The 22,329-nt window shown below is 41.6% G+C and overlaps 2 protein-coding genes across 7 annotated transcripts; both read right to left on the reverse strand.

Moving 5' to 3' along the window:
* Positions 1 to 3,229: 3,229 nt before the first annotated feature.
* On the reverse strand, positions 3,230 to 10,011 carry LOC130386589 (uncharacterized). The gene is made up of 5 exons (XM_056595595.1): positions 7,373 to 10,011; positions 7,194 to 7,263; positions 6,744 to 6,921; positions 3,682 to 3,842; positions 3,230 to 3,315 (listed from the first exon to the last, which is right to left on the reverse strand). The coding sequence occupies exons 1-4, from the start codon at positions 8,366 to 8,368 to the stop codon at positions 3,683 to 3,685; spliced, it is 1,404 nt and encodes a 467-aa protein (XP_056451570.1). The 5' UTR covers positions 8,369 to 10,011; the 3' UTR covers positions 3,230 to 3,315; position 3,682.
* Positions 10,012 to 11,636: 1,625 nt separating this feature from the next.
* On the reverse strand, positions 11,637 to 22,229 carry LOC130385705 (uncharacterized). Of its 6 annotated transcripts, XM_056594359.1 has the most exons (5): positions 21,785 to 22,229; positions 21,358 to 21,657; positions 21,035 to 21,201; positions 20,857 to 20,941; positions 11,637 to 16,496 (listed from the first exon to the last, which is right to left on the reverse strand). In XM_056594359.1, exon 5 carries the CDS (start codon positions 14,227 to 14,229, stop codon positions 13,288 to 13,290), a length of 942 nt encoding a protein of 313 aa, XP_056450334.1. In that variant the 5' UTR covers positions 14,230 to 16,496; positions 20,857 to 20,941; positions 21,035 to 21,201; positions 21,358 to 21,657; positions 21,785 to 22,229; the 3' UTR covers positions 11,637 to 13,287. The 6 variants fall into 5 exon arrangements, with proteins under 6 accessions (XP_056450334.1, XP_056450335.1, XP_056450337.1 ...); XM_056594360.1 differs by having other exon boundaries at positions 21,123 to 21,201; positions 21,358 to 22,229; XM_056594358.1 differs by having other exon boundaries at positions 21,358 to 22,229.
* Between the last annotated feature and the right edge of the window lie 100 nt (positions 22,230 to 22,329).

The following is a 22,329-nucleotide window of genomic DNA, read 5'->3' on the forward strand; positions in this document are numbered from 1 at the left end:
GTGTTGCAATTGTAGGGTGTATTGTAACTCTTGCCATTATACTGACATGACATTTTATCTTTTAGGTCCTGGTCTGATATGCTCTATTTCGCCTCCTCTTGATCAATGAGATGGATATGTAAGTTTTGCACGTACGTCACAAGAAATCGTCGAAGAATCCTTGAACACTACAGATCCAGTCATGGTCACTATGATATATTTTATATTTTCAACTTATACAACTACTAATGCTAACACATAGTAGCATTGTTATCAGCAGCAACCTCACTAACTCACACATACTTATACTCTTACTGTTCGTTGATTGTTATTGAAGTGAGGTGTCCTCATGGCTACATCTACTTGACAGGCTAGTTGCTTTAATTGTGTATTCTGTCTCTTAACAGAATTCCAACCAAAGAAAAGAGGATGTCATTCTGAGGGGCCTGCCGTATTTCCTCCGTGAAGATCCTTCAAAGTTCCTCAGGACTGCAGAGGTAAGCTTAGTTATTGTTACTGAATGAATTGATGAAACTGTTGCTTGCTGTAAATGTTTTAATGCCTGTGAAAAACTGTCCCCGTTTTATTCACCCAATCTTTTTGGTTACAATATATGGCATGCCGTTAAGGAAATTTACTTTGAATATATTGAATGAATGTTTGAATATATTGAATGAAAACTGACTCACTGGTGCCATCTTTCGTATGGGCCTATCTGCTTCTACCGGACGTGTTATTTCAACCAACATCTCCTTCAAGAATGATGCATAATGTTCTTTCAGCAATGTTTTGTTGAACATGATTACTCATAAGAGGGTCTCCTGGCTGGGGGCTTCGTAGCGGTGGTTGAGGCAGGTCAGTAGTCTGATGGCGTGCGGGTAGAAGCTGTCTCTGAACCTGCTGGTCCTGGTTTGGATGCTCCTAACCCACCTGCCTGACGGCAGGAGCGTGAACAGACTGCGGCTGGGATGGCCTGAGCCAGAGAGGACGCGCCGTGCCCTCCCCCCGCAGCACTGGCTGTACAGGACCCGAACGGCCGGCAGCCCACTCCCGACGACCCGTCCCCGATCACTCTCTGCAGAGCTCCGTGCCCGAGGACAGCACAGCCGCCGCACCAGGCTGCGAAGCCCCCAGCCGGGACACCCTCTTATGAGTAATCATGTTCGCTAACCCTAACCCTAACAAAACATTGCTGAAAGAACATTATGCATCATTCTTGAAGGAGAGATGTTGGTCGAAATTTCACTTCAGGTAGAAGCTGCCCATACGAAAGATGGCGCCAGTGCCTTCATGACGTCAGTTTTCATTCAATATATTCCAACATTCGTTCCAGATATATTTAATTTCCTAAACAGCATGCCATAATGCCAAACCTGTTCTTCTTTCTCATAGACAGTTAGACAAATACTGAAGAATACAAAAACTGAATACAAAAAATGCTCAAATATATCTTCCTTTCTTTGTGAAGCCCACAGACATGGAGGACAGCATGACTAGGGGAATGAATGTTGGCATTGTCGTAGTCAAACAAGGAGAGGATCTTCTTGACATATCGGTGGTCCTAGAGGAACAGATCATTCTGCATGGAATCAAGGACTACTCACATGCAGTAGTTATGTTAATGGGGCTGCTATATGCACTGAACATTGACTACCCGAAGGAGCTGCAATACACCTTCGAAGTCATTCAGAAGGTTCTCATGAACATCGGCATTGAGAACTGCTCTGCCAGGGTTCATGGACTGAGGAATAGACTTTTTCGTAAAACTGTGTAGACACTACACTGAGACTGAGAGTTTTCTTTTGAGTTCTGTTACTACTATTCTGTTACTACTATCTGTTACTAGTTCATTACTATTGTAATGGTCACTGACATTCTCAGTTGCAAGAGTTTACAGAAGTAGACTGGGTTTGAGGTCTTTCCTGGAAAGTCTTTTTGACCTGTTTGGTTCTGCATCATTTTATTTTATATTTTTCTCATGTTATGAAAGACGTAATGAGTAGAGAACTAATTTGTGTTATTCTAAATGTGTTATTGTTCGTGTTATTGTAATATTCTAAATAGACACATACACACACACGGATCGCTCTAATCTTTTTTGTATACATCCCATATCTGCTTCCTCTGGTCTCATCTCCCATATTGCTAATTAATGTTTTATTTTCTCTTTAATAAAACAGTGACACACACACACACACACACACACACACACACACACACACACACACACCTCTGTTTAAATATTTCTCTCCCGCCTGCCTCACTTCCCCTCACTTCATCTTGTCATTGCCTGTCAGTAGGGATCCTTCTCTTGCTGGTACTCAATGGACGTAATGAGTACTCATTTGTGTTATTCTAAAGAGGAGATGTTTTACCCATAAGCTTGTGCTGTTTTTGGGGACGTTTTGTACTTGATGGGATGTGTTGCTGTGTTTACCTTGCCCATCTGGTTTATTAAAGCTTTGAAGAACTGGAATTGATTTGGTTTCTTTGGAACAACCAATAACCTATAGAGATGAGATCTTTAAGCATAATGTAAAATAAAGTTAAAAGAGAATTAACAATTATGTAGTACAAATTTAATCTTAAGAACTCAATTATGAAAGTTGACTCAAATATAAATGTATAATGAAGTTGACATAACATAATAAGTTAGGTAAACTAGATATTGTAGGTAGACTGAAATGTAGATTAATTATTTTCAGCTTTGGAATTCCAGTTGAAATAAATTAAGATTGTGTTGACTCAACTAAATAATTCTATGGGAACTGAATTTTGATTAAGTTATGTAAACTAAAGGTTCATTTTATTTGACTAGAAAAGTTTATTTGTTTTGAACCATTACACAATTGTCTCAACTAATCTTCACAAGTTCAGCTAACTTAACATTTTAAGGCAGCCCGGACACTAACTTTTGTTAGTTGTAACAACTTTTTTTTTTTTTACAGTGTACAACATCAGTGTGTTATCTCTTTTTTAATGAAGTGTTCTGAATGTGAGTGGTTCAGGAACTAAATACTCAATAAATGGGGAGATATTGAAGAACAGAAGACAGGGAGCGGAAAGCCAACAGGGATAACACACAGGGCCTTTTTTAGACGAAAAACTCTTGGGCAAAAGTAGTTTTGGAGTATACAAATGACTGCAGGGTGGAAAATGCCAACGTACCAAACCTGGACCCACTCTCTCATTGTCCATGCATATAAATAAAACACAATATTATGTATTATATTATCTATCAACATTATTTATTATTATTATTATTATTTATCAATCGAAGCAGCAGCTCCTGGTACAGCAACGCAGGCTGAAACCCTGTCAAGTTCTGAAAGTGGTCTGTAAAGGGAAAAAAAAATAAGTTGACTCAGCAAAAAATAATTAAAAAGGCAAAACTCACATTATTAAAACAGTGTGAAGGCACAGGGACACTGCTCTTCACTTATCACACTGGACAAGCAATTTTAAAAGGCTAAGTGAATGAAAATATAAGTCTTGACATGATATGTATTGGCCCCTTTCAATTGCATTCTGATGGAGTACAGAGCCAAAAAAAAAATGTCACTGGACTCAAGACTGCCCTATGTGCAGTAGCACTGTGAAATATAGGTGGTATGTTCATTTGGTTACTGTTAATTAATTAGTCTACTTGACTATGTGCACAGTCTTATTTGCCCATAATAGTCATTCAATTAATACTCTTACCTTAGAAATTCTGCCAATCAAATTCGGTGAAGTCCCTTATGAATGCAGCCACGTGGGGATTGAGGGACACCTGCTTCCTCTGCACCATCTTATTTGTCTTCTTGCTCGTCTGGATCTTCGCCGTGCACTTGGAAAATTCAGGATTGATCCTGACGAGAAACCTAAAAAATACAAAAATTAATTAAACCCATCGCTCGTGCACAATCTGTTTTGAGTGGTTTAAATCTGATTGAAATAATATGATAGCAATGTGTGACATGCACGCAAAGATATATGTAACCTAAAATAAAATAAGACTTCTCCTTTTGATCAGCAATCAAATTAACCTAATAGGCTCGTTACGTTAGATCTAAATGCTGGGAATTGTATGTTACATGTTACACATCATAATAAAGTTCATCATAGCCATCTCTACAGTAATAATAAGGGATCTTTTATTAGACCTTTAACTGTCTTTAGGCTGTTACGTATTTTAAGAACCCAAGCTGTATTTCCCTCACTTAACCACTAGGAAGTAGGACCAAACATATAAGCCGTAAATACTATACATAGCCACAAGGGGAGCAAGACCTTACTGAACGCTGCAATAAATACTTCAGCCACAGAAGGCAGCACCACAGACAAATGAGGAAGCCCAGGGTAATACGTCACACCGGCTCCTCTCCCCTACTTCCGGGCCACGCGGACCAGACTATAACCTCCTTTATTTGGATTTGTAAATTAATTTGTATCACTTAAGTTTTTCTAGTAAAATAACAAGAAAGATAAAGATGTGTGGGGAATGGGGATCCATGGACTTATAAGCCACTGTTAAATATGATCTGCGATTATCAAGGACCTGGCCGTATCACTGACATGTGCCTGGCATGAACCGATCATGCACTCAGTGCATGCTGATTCACGCACTTATTGGTTGGGAGCGGAGCGTATCTGCAAACTGCCGAGGGGAGAGACAACGCAGAGAAAAAAAAGGCAATGGAGCGATTTTGTTTACAGGCTGAGTTTGGAGTTTTCCCTAAACAAGAAGTGTGCGTCGTTGAAGATGTGTAAGTGATGATCACCTGAGTTTGTTTTGTGTGTTTGTATAGATATATATATATATATATATATATATATATATGTGTGTGTTTAGAGCAGCTGTTGAATTCGGTGAAGTTCCGTGCCTCGTGCCCTTACTAGCGTTCGACTTGGAGCCGTCTTGCTCAGACCTGAACAACTATGATGCGCGTCTTTTGCAGAGCACACAACAAAAATGCTGTGCGCTCTGCAAGCCGAGCGTCATAATTGCGCAGACGCAGACATCTCAAACAAGGCTATTTACCGTCTGTATACATAGCCATCTTATAGATAGACGGAGCATTGGCTGCTGGGACGCGAGAAATACGGCCGCCATCTTGGAGTGGTCAACCGGGAGCAGCAACAGCAGCAGAAACAGGATGCCGGGCTGTTGTTCAGCGTATTCCTGCTCAAATCGGCGGACCATCCACAATAGGAATCGGGGGATTACTTTTCACAAGCAAGGTCTAACATTGCCGTACTATTGGTATAATTGGTATTGAATAATAAAACACGCAAAACCATGTGGCCTTTATCATAGCTACACGTATGACAAAAAAACGCATGAAAATCGGTGGTATTCAGTGAGGTATGATTAATTAAATGCGCTGACAGTTCATTGCTCCAGCCAAACGGATTACACTGAGTGGAGCGGATGACCACTCCAAGATGGCGGCCCCGCGTCTCGTCAGCGCCAGTAGGCGGTAGCATTCGATGCTCCGTCTATCATATAAGATGTCTACCCATAGGGTGTGTTCGAAACCGCCTATTTGCTTACTACTCTTACTAACTATGACGTCAAATTGAGTAAGCAGAACGTAGTAAGCGAGTTTTAGGTAAGCGAGTAGTATCCGAATGTCTTCTACTTCCGGAAAGATTTTGTGCAAGCATCGCTAGCTTACTAGACGTACTCAACTGCCCCAGAATGCACTGCGTCTATTCAAAAGAACAGTGGAAGCAATGGCGCTAAACGGGGAGCCGCAGCAGCAGAGCCCACAGCCAAAACCGATGTAATTGTTTAATAATTGTTTTTAACACATCACCGCAAATCCTTAGGTTGAAGATGTACTGTGACGTTAAATGTGACGTTTATAATATTTATTAACGGCGCCCGGCCGGTAGGTTATTGACACGTCATTTGATTCACGTCACCTGAGGTGGTTAAGTAAGGACGGTCTTCTGAACGTCGATTACTCAAATGGATTACTCAATCATTATTTAAGGATTCGAGAAGTAAGCCAAATATTTAGTAGGTAGTAAGCAGTAAGCAAGTAGGTGGTTTCGAACACACCCATATGTCTGTATAGGCCTAGATGTTATGAGCCAATGCTACGACACTTTTAAACATGCTACGACACTTTTAAACACATATTTGCCTCCTTAGATGCTGCCATGCACTGCATAAGGGCACGGAACGGTTCTGAGTGGTAAAGGACCTAACGTTACTTCATCTAAAAAACAAAATGTGCAAATAAGTTCCCTGATGAAGGCAAAGTAGGAAAGCATAGCGCCATTTATGCTAGCGAGCCAACGTGACGCGGTCGGATCGGATGTAGGCTTCAATGAACAAGTGATACATATAAATTATGTAGTATATCATTTCTGTTGTCGTGTTGTTGTACTTATAGCAATGTTTAATGACTTGGTTGTTTTCGGTTCTAAAGCTGTCCGATGCCAAACTTCGTCTTGACTTCGTCATGTTTTTGACAGTTACGGCAGCTCGCAGGCTGTTGCCTGAGCCTGTTCTGTTGTCTACTACTACTAGTATCTCCCCCTGCTGGTAGGTTTTGCCCCCTGGGTACCATACATTCTTTAGTGCTGCCACATAGTGAAATTCATTGCACTGCATCTGGACTCACACTGCGCAACACAACGGCTATTAGATCATAATAATTTCACATGATCGATCATTGATTAATCATGCCCATCCCTAGTGTGCTTTAAAAGAAATGTATGGTGATCATGAATGTGGAAATTACATGATTATTTGTTTTCCTTGTTTTTACCTCTGAATGAAATCCAGGGTAGAAGCTGCCTCGGGCTGGTACTCAATATTGAAGGCATAATGAGACCCAAAGAGGACCGCCAGGGCAGAGGTGAAGTCCATCTGGAGGTTGGTTGGTGTTATAAACACCTTGCCCTCCAAGGCCAGCATCCATTGCTTCGCTGAGAGAATGGAATCTCCTAGCAGAGATATGTATGTGTTAAACTTAATTGTTCACAAAAGTAATTACATATCAGAAGTTAATAAATAACTTAAAGAAGAAAATATTGTATATAGAAAATTTACATCATAAATATTGGTATAAAATAAAAAAAGGTAAAAAAAAAAAGGAGGAGAAACAATTGCCAAAAAAGTGTATATTAGAAAACACATTTTATTCATCTGTTTTTTCTTTAAAGGATTTTTTGGACTCTGGGAACCCTTAATGATTGTTCAAGTGTAGCAATCTTACCCAGCAGGATTATTCTTGGCGTCCTGGGAAGGGAAAGCTGGGTCTCTGCGTCTGCCTGAGTGGTGGTGAGCTATATGAAAAAGTAACACAAAAGAACAAAAAACAGTACTTGGATTCAATATTATAGTATCTAAGTATACTGTACGTTATCATGGAAATAACATAAAACAATTACTTACATCAGCTAGAATGAACAGGGCGTCCTCTTTTTCATGAAAGAAGGCCATCATGGTCAATACGACAGCAAGGCAGGGGTCAACTTCTGGCTCTTTTGCCAAGTTGGCGAGGACTGTCCTTACTTCTTTTCCCCAACGAAGCAGCTGTGACTGGAAAAATGTCATTACCCTCTTCCCCTTGCTTTCCATGGACTCCCTGAGTCTTGCATCCAGCTCGATCCCTGTCAGCTGGTTGAAGTGATCAAGGAGGAATCTCTTCTGGAAGAGGAATGGCCATTCTTTAATCAGTTCCTGCATAGCTGGCAGCATGTTTATATTGCGCCTTTGGGTCTCGAAAGTAGTCTCCATCAGTTCTGCTACTCTTGCCCTGTCCGCTCCTCTTTGGCCCTCGTGGCTGAAAATGAGCTTGAGCTCCTCTTTTTTATGAAGAAGAGACTCCTTCGTTTCTCCCTCTGGGAGAACGATTGGCTGCCAGTTAATGCAGCCATATGAGTCTGTTTTGGCACATTTTCTGGCTGGCTGACTGTTGCCAGCAGTGGCAGCAGGAGTCACAGCAGGCCTTCTCTCTTTTCTCAATCGAGCTAGAGTGTTGTTTCTGTTGAGATTGTCGACTCTGGACTTCAGCTGCTGACAGAGCGTGTAGTGGCCACTCCCCATCTTTTCTCCCTCTTCTGTCCTGTCTTGAAGGCTATTAGGATATTTTTCTATGATGCCTTTTGCAATAAATGCACACTGGCTGAGGGTGGGGTTTAGGCAATGCTGTCTCATTTCATCCACCATCATTCTAACCATATGTCTCCTGTCCGAGATATCGGGCTTCTCCTTCTCATTCAGCATTCTCCGGAGGCTGGCTCTACACTTCTCTAGGGGTACTCTAAATGATGTGGTCCAGTTGCTGTTTCCAGCTGGAATCATGGGGGACTGCACTGTTGTTTCCAGTTCTGAGACTGGTGTCAGGGTCAGTATTTGTGAGAGGTCTTGATGGCTCATAGTCGTCATTTGTTGGCTGCCTTTATGTACAGATATAGTTTAATGTTTCTCTGCATACCAACATTTAAGATATACAATTTCTATATAAAATATTTACATTTAAAATCTAATTTTGTTTCAATTAATTTATTAATTTAGTTGGTAGCCATCTAGTAAGTGGGATAATGTATAGCAAACGGGTCACAATTCGAGGCGAACAAGATATCTCTGCATACAGATCCTGTCAGTATTATTGTGTTGTTTTTCTCATATTTATTTTTTTAATAATGAATACATTTGATTCATTCCCTTTTCCTCCTTAGTGGGGACAAGGGGTCTGCCAGCGACGTGGCCAGACAGCAGACCCACTGGATTTCTCAAGAGTGACCCTTTTGCTATAAATGATGCCTTACCTCTGTTGCTGAATTTGTGAAGAAGTTTCCTGCAATCAACAATTGACAGCAGGTCTTTTATGTCATCTTATCTGATATACATCATGTCGTCTGCCTCCCTCAGACCCATTGCAGAGAGACTTTCTACAAGTCTCCCGTGAGTCTCGTCATCAATATGGGGGAGGGTGCCACGTATGATGTCCTCCATCACTCGTGACCTAAACAGACTGGTGGAGAACAGCAAGATCGAGATCAAACCTCCTATATACAGGCACCGGGTAATAGTCAGCAAGACTGTCAGCACCTACACAAACATACTGAGTCTCACAGCTATGCTGTAGACTAGAGCTGGGTTTCGATTCACATTTCAAGAATCGATTCGATTCCGATTTTTAAGTTTCAGAATCGATTTTTTTCCGATTTTCTCCGATTCCATCCGATTCTGATCTGATTTCCGATTCGATCCGATTTCGATCCGATCCGGGGGTTAATGTTATTAAAAATGAAAAATGTATTTGAACCGTTTCCTTCACTTCATGACTGTGTAGAGAAGCAACATATTAAAACTAGTATTATATCAATATTAAACAGCAAATCTTACAAGTATTGGTAGTTACTGATGGCTGGAAGACTGATGAAAAGGTTAAGGGTCAATCTACCTTCAAGAAAGATAATTCAGGACAATAAATGGAGGACATCATTGAGGTGACTATATCTGCAACAGTGGATTCCCACTGGGACACTAACCAGTGCATTATTATTACGCTTGAAAATAATTAAGAATTCACCCAAAAGCGGTTGCTACCAAAAGCATTTTTATTTTAAAACTGCTCACACTTAAAGGTTGCATAGGTGATTTGCTTTTTTGGCCATTTTTGCAAAATTACTTGAAATCCTTATCATAACCCGCTTACAGCCACTGAGTTAGAAGTACTGACATGAAAATTAAACTTGTCAATCATCTGTGGAACGGGCAGGGCTCGAAAAACTCCAGCCAATCATATCCATTGCCACCGAGTTTCATTGGACAGTAAGTACGTCAATCAAACGGTCGTACTGCACTCCCCCTCCCCCGCGCGCGACCCCTTCGTGCAGTACTCGTGACCCAGAGCTCGTGACCCAGAGCAAGCTCCTGTTTGTTGTTATCCTGCGGTAGCTACTGGAACTAGTTAATCCACATTTGGACCTAGCAGTAGAAGACAATTTCCATGGCAGACAAGACGCCACCATCCCCACCACCACCACCACCAGCAAAGAGAAGGAAAACTCTTTTTCAGAGAGTAATTGATAAGAAAAAGGCTGAAAGAGAAAAACTGAAATCAAGAATAATCCTAGGCGCTGCTTTCGAACGTTGGCGGCAACTGAAGGACGAGAAGGGTCTAAAAACCGATGCTTGTGTGGCGGTTGACCTAGTTTCAAAGTTTATACCGTTTATACTCGGTAATACCGGTGTGGAGACGAGTGTATTACTCGGTGTGAAAATGTCCACACCGCGGCAACCCTAGTGAAAACCAGGACTTCCAATACAATTATATGAAACAAACATACATTTTCTAAAAATAGTAATGATTTATGTGACCGTTTAATGTTTATAACATCTGGTGCAACCATAGCAGCGAGAACGTATTCTCAGCAGGGGGTGCTGGGAAAAAAACTCAGCCTGCACTAGACTCGCAACTCGTTACATTGATAAAAAAAGATGTATAGCAGCGCAGCTCAATTACACCAGTGCATGCGCGCACAGTTGAAAATCGATCGTTCACATCCAGCTGCTCACAGAACAAGTTTAGCGCACCACCGCTACCCTCACACTTTTTCATATAACCTTTTTTCAGCACTAGGTCATATGAGCATTAAATAAATGCTGCGTCTCAACATGCCTTGGACAGCAGCGAGGATGACTCGCTTTGCCACGGGCCGAAACAGTTCGGAGCGACCACAGCCAGAGCGAACACAGCGGGGCAGAGGAGTGTCAGGAATAGTCTTTGGTGTACACATCAGTACGGCCTATTTGCACTACTGTTTAGTGGCAATGCAGTGTTTTATTCGATGCCTTTTTATTTTCGTATATTATTTCAATGAATACAATTTATTTATTCATAAAAACCGGATCTGGTCTTCAAATCTTTTTTCCAAATATAGGTCGTCTTACAATGGGGTTTGTGTTTATATTCGGACCAATACGGTACAGCGGGCGCTCACATGACGTTAAGCATTTCCTGGTGCATAATGTGACGCTTCAGAATCCCGTTTCTCCCCGTTGAACCGACAACACATAACCGGCGTTTTCAGAAATCTCCACTCTGGCCGGAGTTTTTAGAAATGATCGTTTTCTGTGATAGGACAGGGCCTCGGACAGGGGGTGTTGCAGCACCCCCAGCACCCCTACTTCCCGCGGTACTGGGTGCAACTTACAGCTGAATGTAGTGCCATGTTGTTAAACGAAAACCTACGCTAGCCTGGCTCGCTCTCGCGCATCTCTGTTCGCGCTCGTGCATGATTGCGCGTCCAGGTACTTGGAATGGGTGGAGTCAGAGTCAGCGTTGAAGGAGAGGGGGTAGGACCATTTGAGTTGTGTATTTTCAAAATATGCTGGCGTTTCGCAAATCACCTACCCAACCTTTAATAAACTGAGAAGTACTGAAACTGGAAGTATAAAATGTAAACGTTGAGCATTTTTCTTTAAAGTGCGAACATAAGAACAGAACATTTTAAACTGTAAAAGCACTGAATGGCGTCTATATGAGCATGTTCAAATCTGTTCTAAAACCACACTCAAGATTTGTTTTCAAGAATATGCAGCACCCTAAGTGTTCAGGGGAATCCCATGAATATTTTCCATGAATATATAAAATATTATTTTTTTAAATTTATTTTATTAAAGAAAATCGATCTTTGGACGTACAAATCGATAATCGGTCATTAATATGCGAATCGATTAAAAATCGGAAAATCGATTTTTTCAACACAGCTCTACTGTAGACAGTGCACAGTCCAAAACTGGAACTGACTGATATTTTTCCGAAACAAAATACACCTTTTCCTGTTTGACTATTATTCGAGCAATCTTACCCAGCACATTGCCACTGTCATTGAGATTAAAAACAACAGTCATGCCCTTTTTGTGTGTGGTGCCTTTGTATGTGGCACTTGCTGTTTCCATTGTGGTGTCTTTTGTTAACCCCCTGCACGTCACTGCTTGCTGAATCGCTGCATTGTAGATTTGACTATCAAATGCATTTGCCTGATCAATTTGGAGAACGGGAGCAAAATGTTCCCACTGTGCAGGTAGGCCTGTAGTAACTGGTGCCTTTCTGCCAGAGTGCTACCGAGACTCTTAAAGTTGCGGAGCTTTCGTGCACACTGCTTAAAATATGTGTGCTTACTTTCAAAGCGCAATGTCCAGAGGCGAATGAGAGGACCAAATTTTAAGATAAGGTCTGGATAGTGGAGAAGGTAGTGGTGTTTTGGTTTTGCAGATTTGTCTGGAAAAAGAGACACTCTAGAGTCCAGATATTCCCTGATTAGAATGTTAAGATAGGCCACCTGGTTGGCATGGATTTTGGGTGCACAAATAAGCTCCACTATCTCCCTAAGTTTAAGGCACAACAACCAGACTTGGTCTTCCAGGGGATTCTTTATTCGATCACCAATAAGAATTGGGAGAAGCCGCAATAGGCACCAGTTCTGAGCAGCACTCCCACCCAACTTTTGCCCTTTTGGCCTTACATCACATGGCCGGTTACTGGCATCACTTCCTTGTAATTTCAGATTAGATATACTTCTGTTCAACTGAGTATACGAAAAGTGTTTTCCCACAGACACCAGGTTCTCAATGTACAACGCGAGATCATTGGAAACAATCCCCTCAAAAAGATCGTGCCCTAGGCATGGTGGAAGGCCTGGTTGGCACACATGAAAATGTTTAAGTTAGTTGAAAACTGAGTCAAACTTCACACCCTCAATCATGAATTCCTGACCCCTGGACAACTCCTCAACACAGTTTTCATAGGTTTCTTTTGTCCTTACTGGGCCAAGCTTTGTGGGCTCTCTTTCAAAACTTTCTGTATCTATACTGCAGTATCGACAAAAGTTTTTGCTTCTGCTGAAATTTTCTGTGAATCCCCCAATAGAATGTGATCCCAGGTTATCACCTACGATTGCTATCACTGCCCCCTGCAAGGTCACACCACTGTTTAAAGTAATGCCAGACTCTTCAATCTCCTTAAGCTCATCTACTAGGGTAGAAAATACTTTTTCTTGGCCAAAATGGCGAATATCAACTTCCCTGCAAAGAAGCACCAACTGCACAGGGTCTATAGCGGATCTATTATGTGGCAGTATTTCACCCAGTGTCATGTAAACAGCAAGGAGCTTGTGCTTCTTCTTGCCTGATCCAAGTGGGTTTGCAACCTCAAAAGCATCCTGATATAGTATGATTGACACAGAGGATGGTGCTTGCTGTAACAGGGGGTTTTCTCTACAGTTCTTACAATCGTGCACATCCTCTAACACATGTGCGGCTCCCGCAGAGTGCATCTTTGTAGCATTGTACTGTTACCAAACTTTAGGGTTGCTCAGAAGTGCTTTTAAAGTGTCTTTAACTGGCACATACTGGCAGAAACGTTCTTTACCATTAGGATCAATTCCAAGATAAACCTGAGTTGGCTCAACGTAACTGAAATTACTCTTGAAAAATGTCTTTCTAGTTTGATCTGAGCGAAAAACACCCTCATTGTGCATCTTCAGTAGATTTTCTTTTGATAGGCCATCCAGTATTTCATTGATTCTATCTCTGGGTATCCCAAGTTTTTCTAGTTCTTGACTTATTATAGTCAGTATGTGTGCCATTCCATTTGAATTGATTTCTTGGAACTCTTCAATTAGAGCTGAGATTGTTGTGGCTGGCAAAAGCATCTTAGCTTGCATTCTAAGATAGAAGAGCGCTAAGTTTGTCAGGAATACATCTCCATCTTCTTTGTTTGAGAAACTCTCCCCAATTTCAGCAAATTCTGCATGGTCTGTGCCATAATCATTCCCATTTCCATCATCAGGATTGTCGGTATTATCACCAGACACTCCGCCGGCAGAAGCTGCTTGCTCAGCTGAATGCTTTCTGCTCATTTGTGAGAGGAAAGAAGACCTCACCCTGAAATTATTTTTGCAACTTTCAAAAGGGCATTCAATTTTCTTGCCATCTCTAATGTGCCATTTCAAATGTTCACATAAGCTGGAAAAGTTTGTTGAGGTGAAGGCACATCCCTCAATATGGCAGGTCAGATCAATACATCTTGGAGACCTGCTGACAGCTGGTTTGGGCTTTGAGTGGTTGCGATCCATGTGAATCTGAAGGGCAGTGGCAGTCCTAAAACTACAAGGACACCCAACAAGCCCACAAGAAAATCTAAAGTTAGCAAGATTCCTGTGTTCCTTGACATGCCTAATAAACACAGAGATAGTCTCTGCAGAGTAACAACATTGTTTGCAAGAGAAACCCATTTCTAAAGATCCCCAATGTATTTATTATTTATTCACATCTTTAGTGCTCACCTTAAATCTACATTGTTTCCTCACTTCCTTTTTTTATATCTCTTGTTTAAATGTTTCTAATTAATCCATGTTTTTACTTTTATTTACTCTGTGCCTATCAAGTAGTCCTGTATGAAATGAATTTAATTTCTGAATTGAATGTGTTGATTGGTGATTTGTAGAGAGGGGTTGGGGGGTATTATACTGTTTCCTTTTATGCTACTTTTGTGTGTGTGTGTGTGTGTGCTGGTCTTTATCACGTCATGGGGACATCAATCTGTAAACACAGTTACGTCATGGGGACCTCTTGCAGTGTGGGGACAAAAAAGCAGGTCCCCATAAGGATAACCCATTACAATGAATACAGGAACTTTTTCTAAAGGTGCCTGTGTGGTTTTTAGCCATGGCCCATAACACACGTTTACCGGTAGGTGTGTGAGTGTTTGGGAGGGTGCCAAGATGCGCCCCTAAAGGTTTGCGGCTGTAAGTGCACTCACTGCGCCAAACACGGATTCCAAATATGGTTGGGTACCGCCCACTTCCAGGTAGGTACCCGCTAGCAGTAACTGTGCCTGACTGTTCGCTGGTCTGGTAAATTGCTTGGAGCTCATTAAGGATTGATACGGCGATTTAAGGACATAATGACAGAAGAGCTTTTTCTAAGGAGCAAAGGGGAAACACACGGTACCCAGCTAACACACGACCATACGGCAACGTTGCCTATACGTTGCCATTTGGTCATGGCAACATTACCTCCTGGCAACGTTGTGGCAACATCGCCATGACGTTGCCTACAGGAAGTTGCCATAAAGTAAACAAATAACATTGCCGCGACGTAGTGGCTTGGTAATTTTGCTAACGTTGCCACTTGGTAGCGTGAGTGACGTTGCCACAACGTAGTGGTGTGGTCATTTGCTAACGTTGCCACTTGGTACTGTTAATAACGTTGCCGCGACGTAGTGGTGTGGTCATTTGCTAACGTTGCCACTTGGTAGCGTGAGTGACGTTGCCGCGACGTAGTGGTGTGGTCATTTGCTAACGTTGCCCATTTGTAGCGTGAGTGACGTTGCCACAACGTAGTGGTGTGGTAATTTGTTAACGTTGCCGCTTGGTACTGTTAATAACGTTGCCGTGACGTAGTGGTGTGGTCATTTGCTAACGTTGCCGCTTGGTACTGTTAATAACGTTGCTGCGACGTAGTGGTGTGGTCATTTGCTAACGTTGCCACTTGGTAATGCAAGTAATGTCACGGCTACGTAGTGGTGTGGTCATTTACTTACCGTGATATCAAACTTCAGAATTACACTGGCTGTTTGTGTCCAACACAAATATTAGGTTAAATCAGAAAATGTCACCACTTTTATTGTTTATTTACTACTTAGTGATGACTCAATTCCCACAACAAATATTTGTGCTCAACTATGTTGACCATCCAGAACTACATAACAATTCTCATTTCCACAAACTCTGACCCTGTTGAAAAATAGAAATGAAATATATTCAGATACTGAATTGATGAATCATTTATTTCAAATGCATATACAGAGACCAAATCACGACAATTCTTTCTATTAACAAAACATTTGAAGTAAAATTCATGCGTTTCACGGATTCAAGTGAACAAACCACATTGAAGGTTTACATTGGTCAACCAGGACTGAGCATAAAGGCCGTGGAGAGGCTGAGGTGGAGAGTATAGCTAAAGCAGTGACTGCTAATCAGAATCCAATCCAAACTAATATTAATGCTGTCTAGTGCAATTTTAAGTTACAAGAAAATAACAGCAGTGCCTGACCCACAGGATAAGACTGAACTGACAATCAACCTGAGTTTAATCTTAGTATTCGGTAACCAAGGCTGAAATAAGGTCATCAATGCAATTTGAAATTGTGCGAGTGAGAGTGGGGTTGGGCAATGATATAATCACGGGTGTTTTGTTGAGGCTGCAAACTCAAGGTTCTGATGTCGAGTGGCCCAGATAGCCACCCCACGATCACGAGTGCTGTGTTGCTTTGATACATTAATTAAACCTCAGACTAATAAACCTTAAAACACCAAATCTGGTGTTTTTATCCTATTATTATACGAATTGCCCCCCAGTTTTCGATCAAGCTGAAGTTGTCCTTAAGCTGCAGAGAGGCTGGCTCAACTGTCGCTGCTGAGTCAGGGTTGTGAAGATGTCCTGTTGATTCCGGATGTCTCTTAAATGGTGGATCCCAGCGTCTTCAGTTCGGTCCCTGGAAGAAGAAAAAAGGTACTAATTTAATACTTTCTGTTCACACACACACACACACACACACACACACACACACACACACACACACACACACACACACACACACACACACACACACACACACACACACACACACACGGAGCAGTTGAATAACATATCAAGCGAAATGAAAAAGTGTGTGAGGACAGCTATACAAGAACAATGGTGTCTAGTTTACTGAGTTTGACCAAATCGGTCTTGATTTTATGCCTGTAGCTCACAGCTGCACAAGATGTGAGAAGGGACCAAGTAATGGCCATGCTGCCCTCTGCAATACTTGGCAAAGAGGAGACCAAACATTGTTAATGCAAGCTTTCCTTTTCGATGTCTATGCTTACCTAAATCTTATTTTGCTTTAAAATATAAAAAAGAAAAAAAGATTTTCGATGGCGCCATTTCCACACTTTCTTTTACAGTTTGTTGTTTTGTTGTAATTCTATTGTTATAATTTATGACACCATGAAATAAGAATCTCAATGTCAACGTTTTATTTTAATATTTGTATTTTTTTTTTTGCATTTACACAGTACATTGCAATATGATGGTCTATTCTGTGTGGTTGAATTGAACTAAAATGAAATTGAATAACAGAATGCCTTAAAGGCTGATATCTAACATGTCTGAAATTAAAACTTTAATTTCATACTGGATCTTGCTATCAGTTCAAGCTTTTTCGTTCCCTGTTTTACAACCAATTAATCCACAGAAGGGCACACGTTGGTAGGGCTGTGCGATGAGGGATATTTTTTTCCACAATATACCATATATATCTCAATACTTTTAAATCTCATCTGAAGGACCCCATCATTTATTATATAGGCCTACTGTATTATAAACCCAAATACTTGGGTTTGTATATTATATCATCACACAACGTGACGCAAAAGGAACACTGGAACAGAAACAAGGTTGAAACGCTGGCTCAAATCCTCAGGTTCTGTCCCTTCCCGTTTACTCACTGTTGGTTGGTATGCCATAAAAACTAAGTGATGATTTTGTATTGCTGTTAGAACAGCCGTAGATTACACAACAAATTATGAGTTGTGCAAAAAGTACCGCTGGCAAGGGGGCCATACTGCCCCCGCGAATGTGATGGCGTTTATAGAACCAGGCATTAAAGGTCTCGTGCGATAAAGACAGTTAAACCCAGTACTTCCAAAGTTAGAGGTCTTGTGCAATAAAGACGGTTAAATACCCTGTACTTCCAAATTTGTCTTTGTGGGTTTTGAGACAGGAGAGAAAAGAGATAGAATACAGAAGAATACAGAAGAATTTCGAAAATATATTATTACTAGAATTATTAGGTAAGGTAAGTTAATTTGAAGTAGCTATTTATTTCCAATGTTTATATTTTTAATGTTAGTAGTATAGACCATTCTGATAACGATGACATTCGCTAAATCTTAAATTAGCTATAGTACTACCATGACAACGATACCCAGGCGTTAGCTGGGCGGTGCTAATAGCTAATGAACTAGCTAGTTATACACTAATGTTACTCAAATGATATGTGTTTATAGGCAGAGGCAAATTACACTTAATACTCAAGTGTAGTAATTGTTTAAGTCAACACCACGAAGTATGATGAAGACAGCAAGAATAGTGTAAACTTTAGCAGGCTACTTAGCCAACTTAACAGGCCGATGGGGCTATCGGCATTGCTATAAAATGCCATTGTGAGCCAGCTGTAGCCTCTGTAACTTGATGTCACATTTATCCTGTCATTCAGGGTAAATTATGATTTAACGGGCTTTTAAGTTTTAAGATGGCATTAATTTGGCTTGCCTTTTGGATGTGCAATGACCACAACTTGCTAATATCGACGAAATCGGGCGGGAAACAACAAAGAGGCAGAGGCACTCGCCTATGTCGCGTGCAGTCGTAACGTTGCATTTATTTGTTTTAACTATAGGGCTGTTGCACGAGCTTGCAATGGTAGTGCTAGTACCACAAGGCGCGAAAAAACAGCTTTGTCTAAGCAAATGATATCTACATACCGTAGCTTTCCGTTCCTCGCCATGTCTTCTTTTACTCCGTCAAGCAGGGTGTTCTGCCAATTTCTTCTATCATATTGTGCTTCCTGGTCTGTTCTGCGCATGCGCATGATTACGCTATTGATTCCGCGTTGTGGTATTGGTGTAAAATACACATACAGTACCCCTGAAATCTCCAATAAAGACGTTATAATAATACAGTATGAAATTATCATCCCCATATTCTTACAGTATACATGGGGTTAGTGGTGTACAATAACGTGATTCTGTAGTGGGAGCATCGTTTGATAGAGGCAGTTGGTCTACAGATGAAATACGCTACCTGACACATAAGAATATGGGGAGCATAATTGTATGCTGTATTAAAATGTCTTTATTGGAGATTTCAGGGGTATAGTATGTATTTTACAATGTTACGCATGTCATGCGCATGCGCCGAAGTAGGTAGCGAAATCTAATAGGTAGCAGTTGGCAGAAGGTGTTGTACCAAACTGCAAGAAGTTCATAAGCATTTGGTTAGCTATGTGTCCCTCTCTCTGCAGACTAAATGCCACCAATGGTAATCTTAATTTACCTTATTGAGGATTTCAAGCGAAAACGACCACGTATCAGTAGGTCTGGGTCCCCACCGTGAAGTGTTGGCGGGAATAGGAGGAAATTAGCCTGGCAATCGTAGATTGCGCGTCGGTCTGGGGAGGCTGCCGTCAAAAGAGGCGCGATCAACTGGCGTAGTTCAAATGGGTTAACCCCTAATCCTTACCATAAACTCCCGCAAACATCTAGGACTAATCGAAACACGATTTAAAGGAGAGCCCTTCTAGCCAATCAGAGGCGAGAATCCGGGACTTATCCTACGAAAAAAATATCATACCCAGTCTAGGAGGAAATATGAACGAGTACTCGATTGACGCTTGTGTGACGTCAAGTTCTAAAAAATGAAATAAAAATCGACCAGAGATCACTTGTTGTCAGTCAATTTTAAAGAAATCCACCAATCACTAATAGGCTAATAATAATAATCCTGAACTAGAGATGCAATTTGCAATACAAAGGTCATGCAAATCCAGAATATGGTGCCATTAAACCACCTGTGTTTAAACCCCAATGTTTTGTAGGACCTTTCAGTTTTGATTTAAGATGAATTTACAAATTCCCATCTTCTTCTTTACCTGCACAAAACCTAGGCCTAGTCCTGTACTGTTTCACACTGTATATGTATCATGAACTGTACTGTTTAAAAGTTTAACACAATTACATTAATTTCCTATGCATTTCTTTTTGCATCATAGATCATTCCCTCCAGTCCCCGTTGACCTCATTCTTGTCAGGTATGTGTATAAAGCCTTGTCAGCCTTGAAAAGCCAATTCAGAACAAAGATTCACAATGCAACGTAACAAAACCGTTGTAGATAGAAGTTGCAGCAGTGTGAATTGAACGTTGCAAGTCGTCATAAGACAGTTGGTTTTAGAACACTTTTACTTCAGTGCTGATGACGTCTTGCCACTCACGTCAGTCAAGGCCAGCAGAGGCTTCACGATATTATTAGGAGAGTAGGAGAAAATAATTATCCACTTTGCGTAAGGAACGCTACTGTTTGCAAAACATCAGTCGCGTAACAAGTATTCCAAGTATGCTACAGCTTTATTGGTTAACGTTACCAGCAAGCTAGTTAGTAAAAACAAGTGGGATAGTAAAGGTGTCGTTATGGAAATGGTGGTGATGTTGATAGAAGTTGCATGGGTGTGAACCCTGTTGCATGTATTTTCATCGCTAATCTTTGGTCTGAAGCCCGCATTAGCATCATAAATCTTTGGTCTGAAGCCTGCTATAAGACAGTTTATGGCTAGATTGTATTGAAACCTCAATCACACGTTAAAATGTGAAACATTTTATTTCACAGGATGAGTGAGGAAAAACAGTTACGGGCAAGGCAGTACCTCCGTTCATGGAGATCTGCTAAACAAGTGATGAATAGGATAGCTGAAAGCACTGCCAGTGTTTGTGTCACAGAACACCATGTGGCTGATGCCAGCTTGTCCAGCAGTCCATCCGGTGTTCTTGCGCCTGTTGGTGACATGGACAACTCCTTGGACTTGGATGAGTCATTTGAGGATCGTTCTGCTTTGGAGGATGACCTCGATGACTGGATGGATGTTGATCCCTCTGATGATGAGGAGGAAGAGGTTTTTGGGGATGACCTGGAGGCGTCCGACCAGCGTCCGGCATCGCTCGCATCTGACCTCGCTAGCTGGGCTTGCCAGTTTCAGGTGAAACACAATGCTGTTGATGACCTTTTGAAAGTTTTGAGAGGTCACGGACACACTGACCTGCCTTCCACCACCAGGACACTCCTGAAGACACCAAGGGAGGTCAGGATCACATCAAAGTCTGGTATGGAGTATGTCCATTTTCCTATCAAGGACAAATTGCAACAGACTCTATTGAGATACCCAGCAGACCAGGTCCCCGACTGTGTTGACCTTTCCTTCAACGTAGATGGGCTACCTCTGTTTAAGAGCTCAGGAAGAACAATGTGGCCCATCCTTTGTGCTGTCCATTTAAAACCAGTGTCAGTCTTCCCTATCACCCTTACTTGTGGAGGTTCGAAACCACAGAATCTGGAATTCCTGGAAGACATGGTGATGGATGTCAACAACCTCCTGTCCAGTGGCCTGCAACATAGGAACAAAACAATAAAATTCAACATTCTATGTTTTGTGTGCGATGCTCCTGCAAAGGCCTTTGTGAAGAATGTTAAACTTTGCACAGGCTATTATGGGTGTGACCGGTGTGTGCAGAGGGGTGAGTGGAATGAGAAGGTTACTTACCAAGACACAGAGGTGGTGGCTCGTAGTGACGACTCCTTCCGCCAACAGACACAGGGCGAGCATCATCATGGCAGCACCCCGCTTTTGGATTTACCCATAAACATGATCAGTGCATTTCCCATCGATTACATGCACCAGGCATGCTTGGGTGTCATGAAGAGGCTTCTCTTCATGTGGTGCAGAGGAGTGAAGGGCCTGAAGATGTCGGCAACCCAAATAGAGGAGGTCAGCAGCAGGCTCACCAACCTCCGTCCACACATCCCTTCCAGCTTCGCTCGCAAACCGAGAGATCTTAAAGAGCTTGAGAGATGGAAGGCAACGGAACATAGGCAGTTTATGTTATATACAGGAAAGATTGTGCTGAAGGGGGTCCTTAAAGATGAATTTTTCAGCCACTTCATGACATTCAGTGTGGCAATGAACATACTTGTAAGTCCAGCATTGGTCGAGCAACACTGGAGATATGCTGCTGATCTCCTCCGATTCTTTGTTGAGAGAGGCCGAGAACTTTATGGTAACCAGTTTCTGGTCTACAACGTGCACTCAATGTTGCACATTGTGGAGGATGCCGTGACCTTTGGAGGATTGGACAATTGTAGCGCTTTTAAATTTGAAAATTGTCTCAAGAAAATAAAGAGGATGGTAAGGAGTGGAAGATGCCCCCTGTCACAAGTGGTGAAAAGGCTTGAGGAATGCGCTGGACAGCCAATGGAGCATGGTAGGCAGAGGTCCAATTCTTCTTTTATTTTGAATCGCTGCGAATGCTGATCGATACCGTTTTTTTAGGGCCGATACCGATACCGATATTTTTTCATCAGCCTTAGCCGACACGCCGATACCGACTTTCTTGAGCCGTTTTTTTTTTTTTTTTTTTTGAAGAAACATTTATTGAACTTCAATATAAAAAACAATATTTAACAAATAGTAAAAACAGGTGAAGTAGAACAAGTAAGAACAAGTAGATGAACAATA

This window comes from Gadus chalcogrammus, chromosome 7 (assembly GCF_026213295.1).
Source record: "Gadus chalcogrammus isolate NIFS_2021 chromosome 7, NIFS_Gcha_1.0, whole genome shotgun sequence".
Classification (NCBI taxonomy): Eukaryota; Metazoa; Chordata; class Actinopteri; order Gadiformes; family Gadidae; genus Gadus; species Gadus chalcogrammus.

Coding starts and splice junctions, on each gene's coding strand:
- LOC130386589 (XM_056595595.1), bottom strand. CDS start 8,368: ATGACGACTATGAGCCATCAAGACCTCTCACAAATACTGACCCTGACA. Junction 7,264..7,372: donor CCCTGTTCATTCTAGCTGAT/GTAAGTAATTGT, acceptor TTTTTCATATAG/CTCACCACCACTCAGGCAGA. Junction 6,922..7,193: donor GCCAAGAATAATCCTGCTGG/GTAAGATTGCTA, acceptor TATCTCTGCTAG/GAGATTCCATTCTCTCAGCG.
- LOC130385705 (XM_056594359.1), bottom strand. CDS start 14,229: ATGGGTTTCTCTTGCAAACAATGTTGTTACTCTGCAGAGACTATCTCT.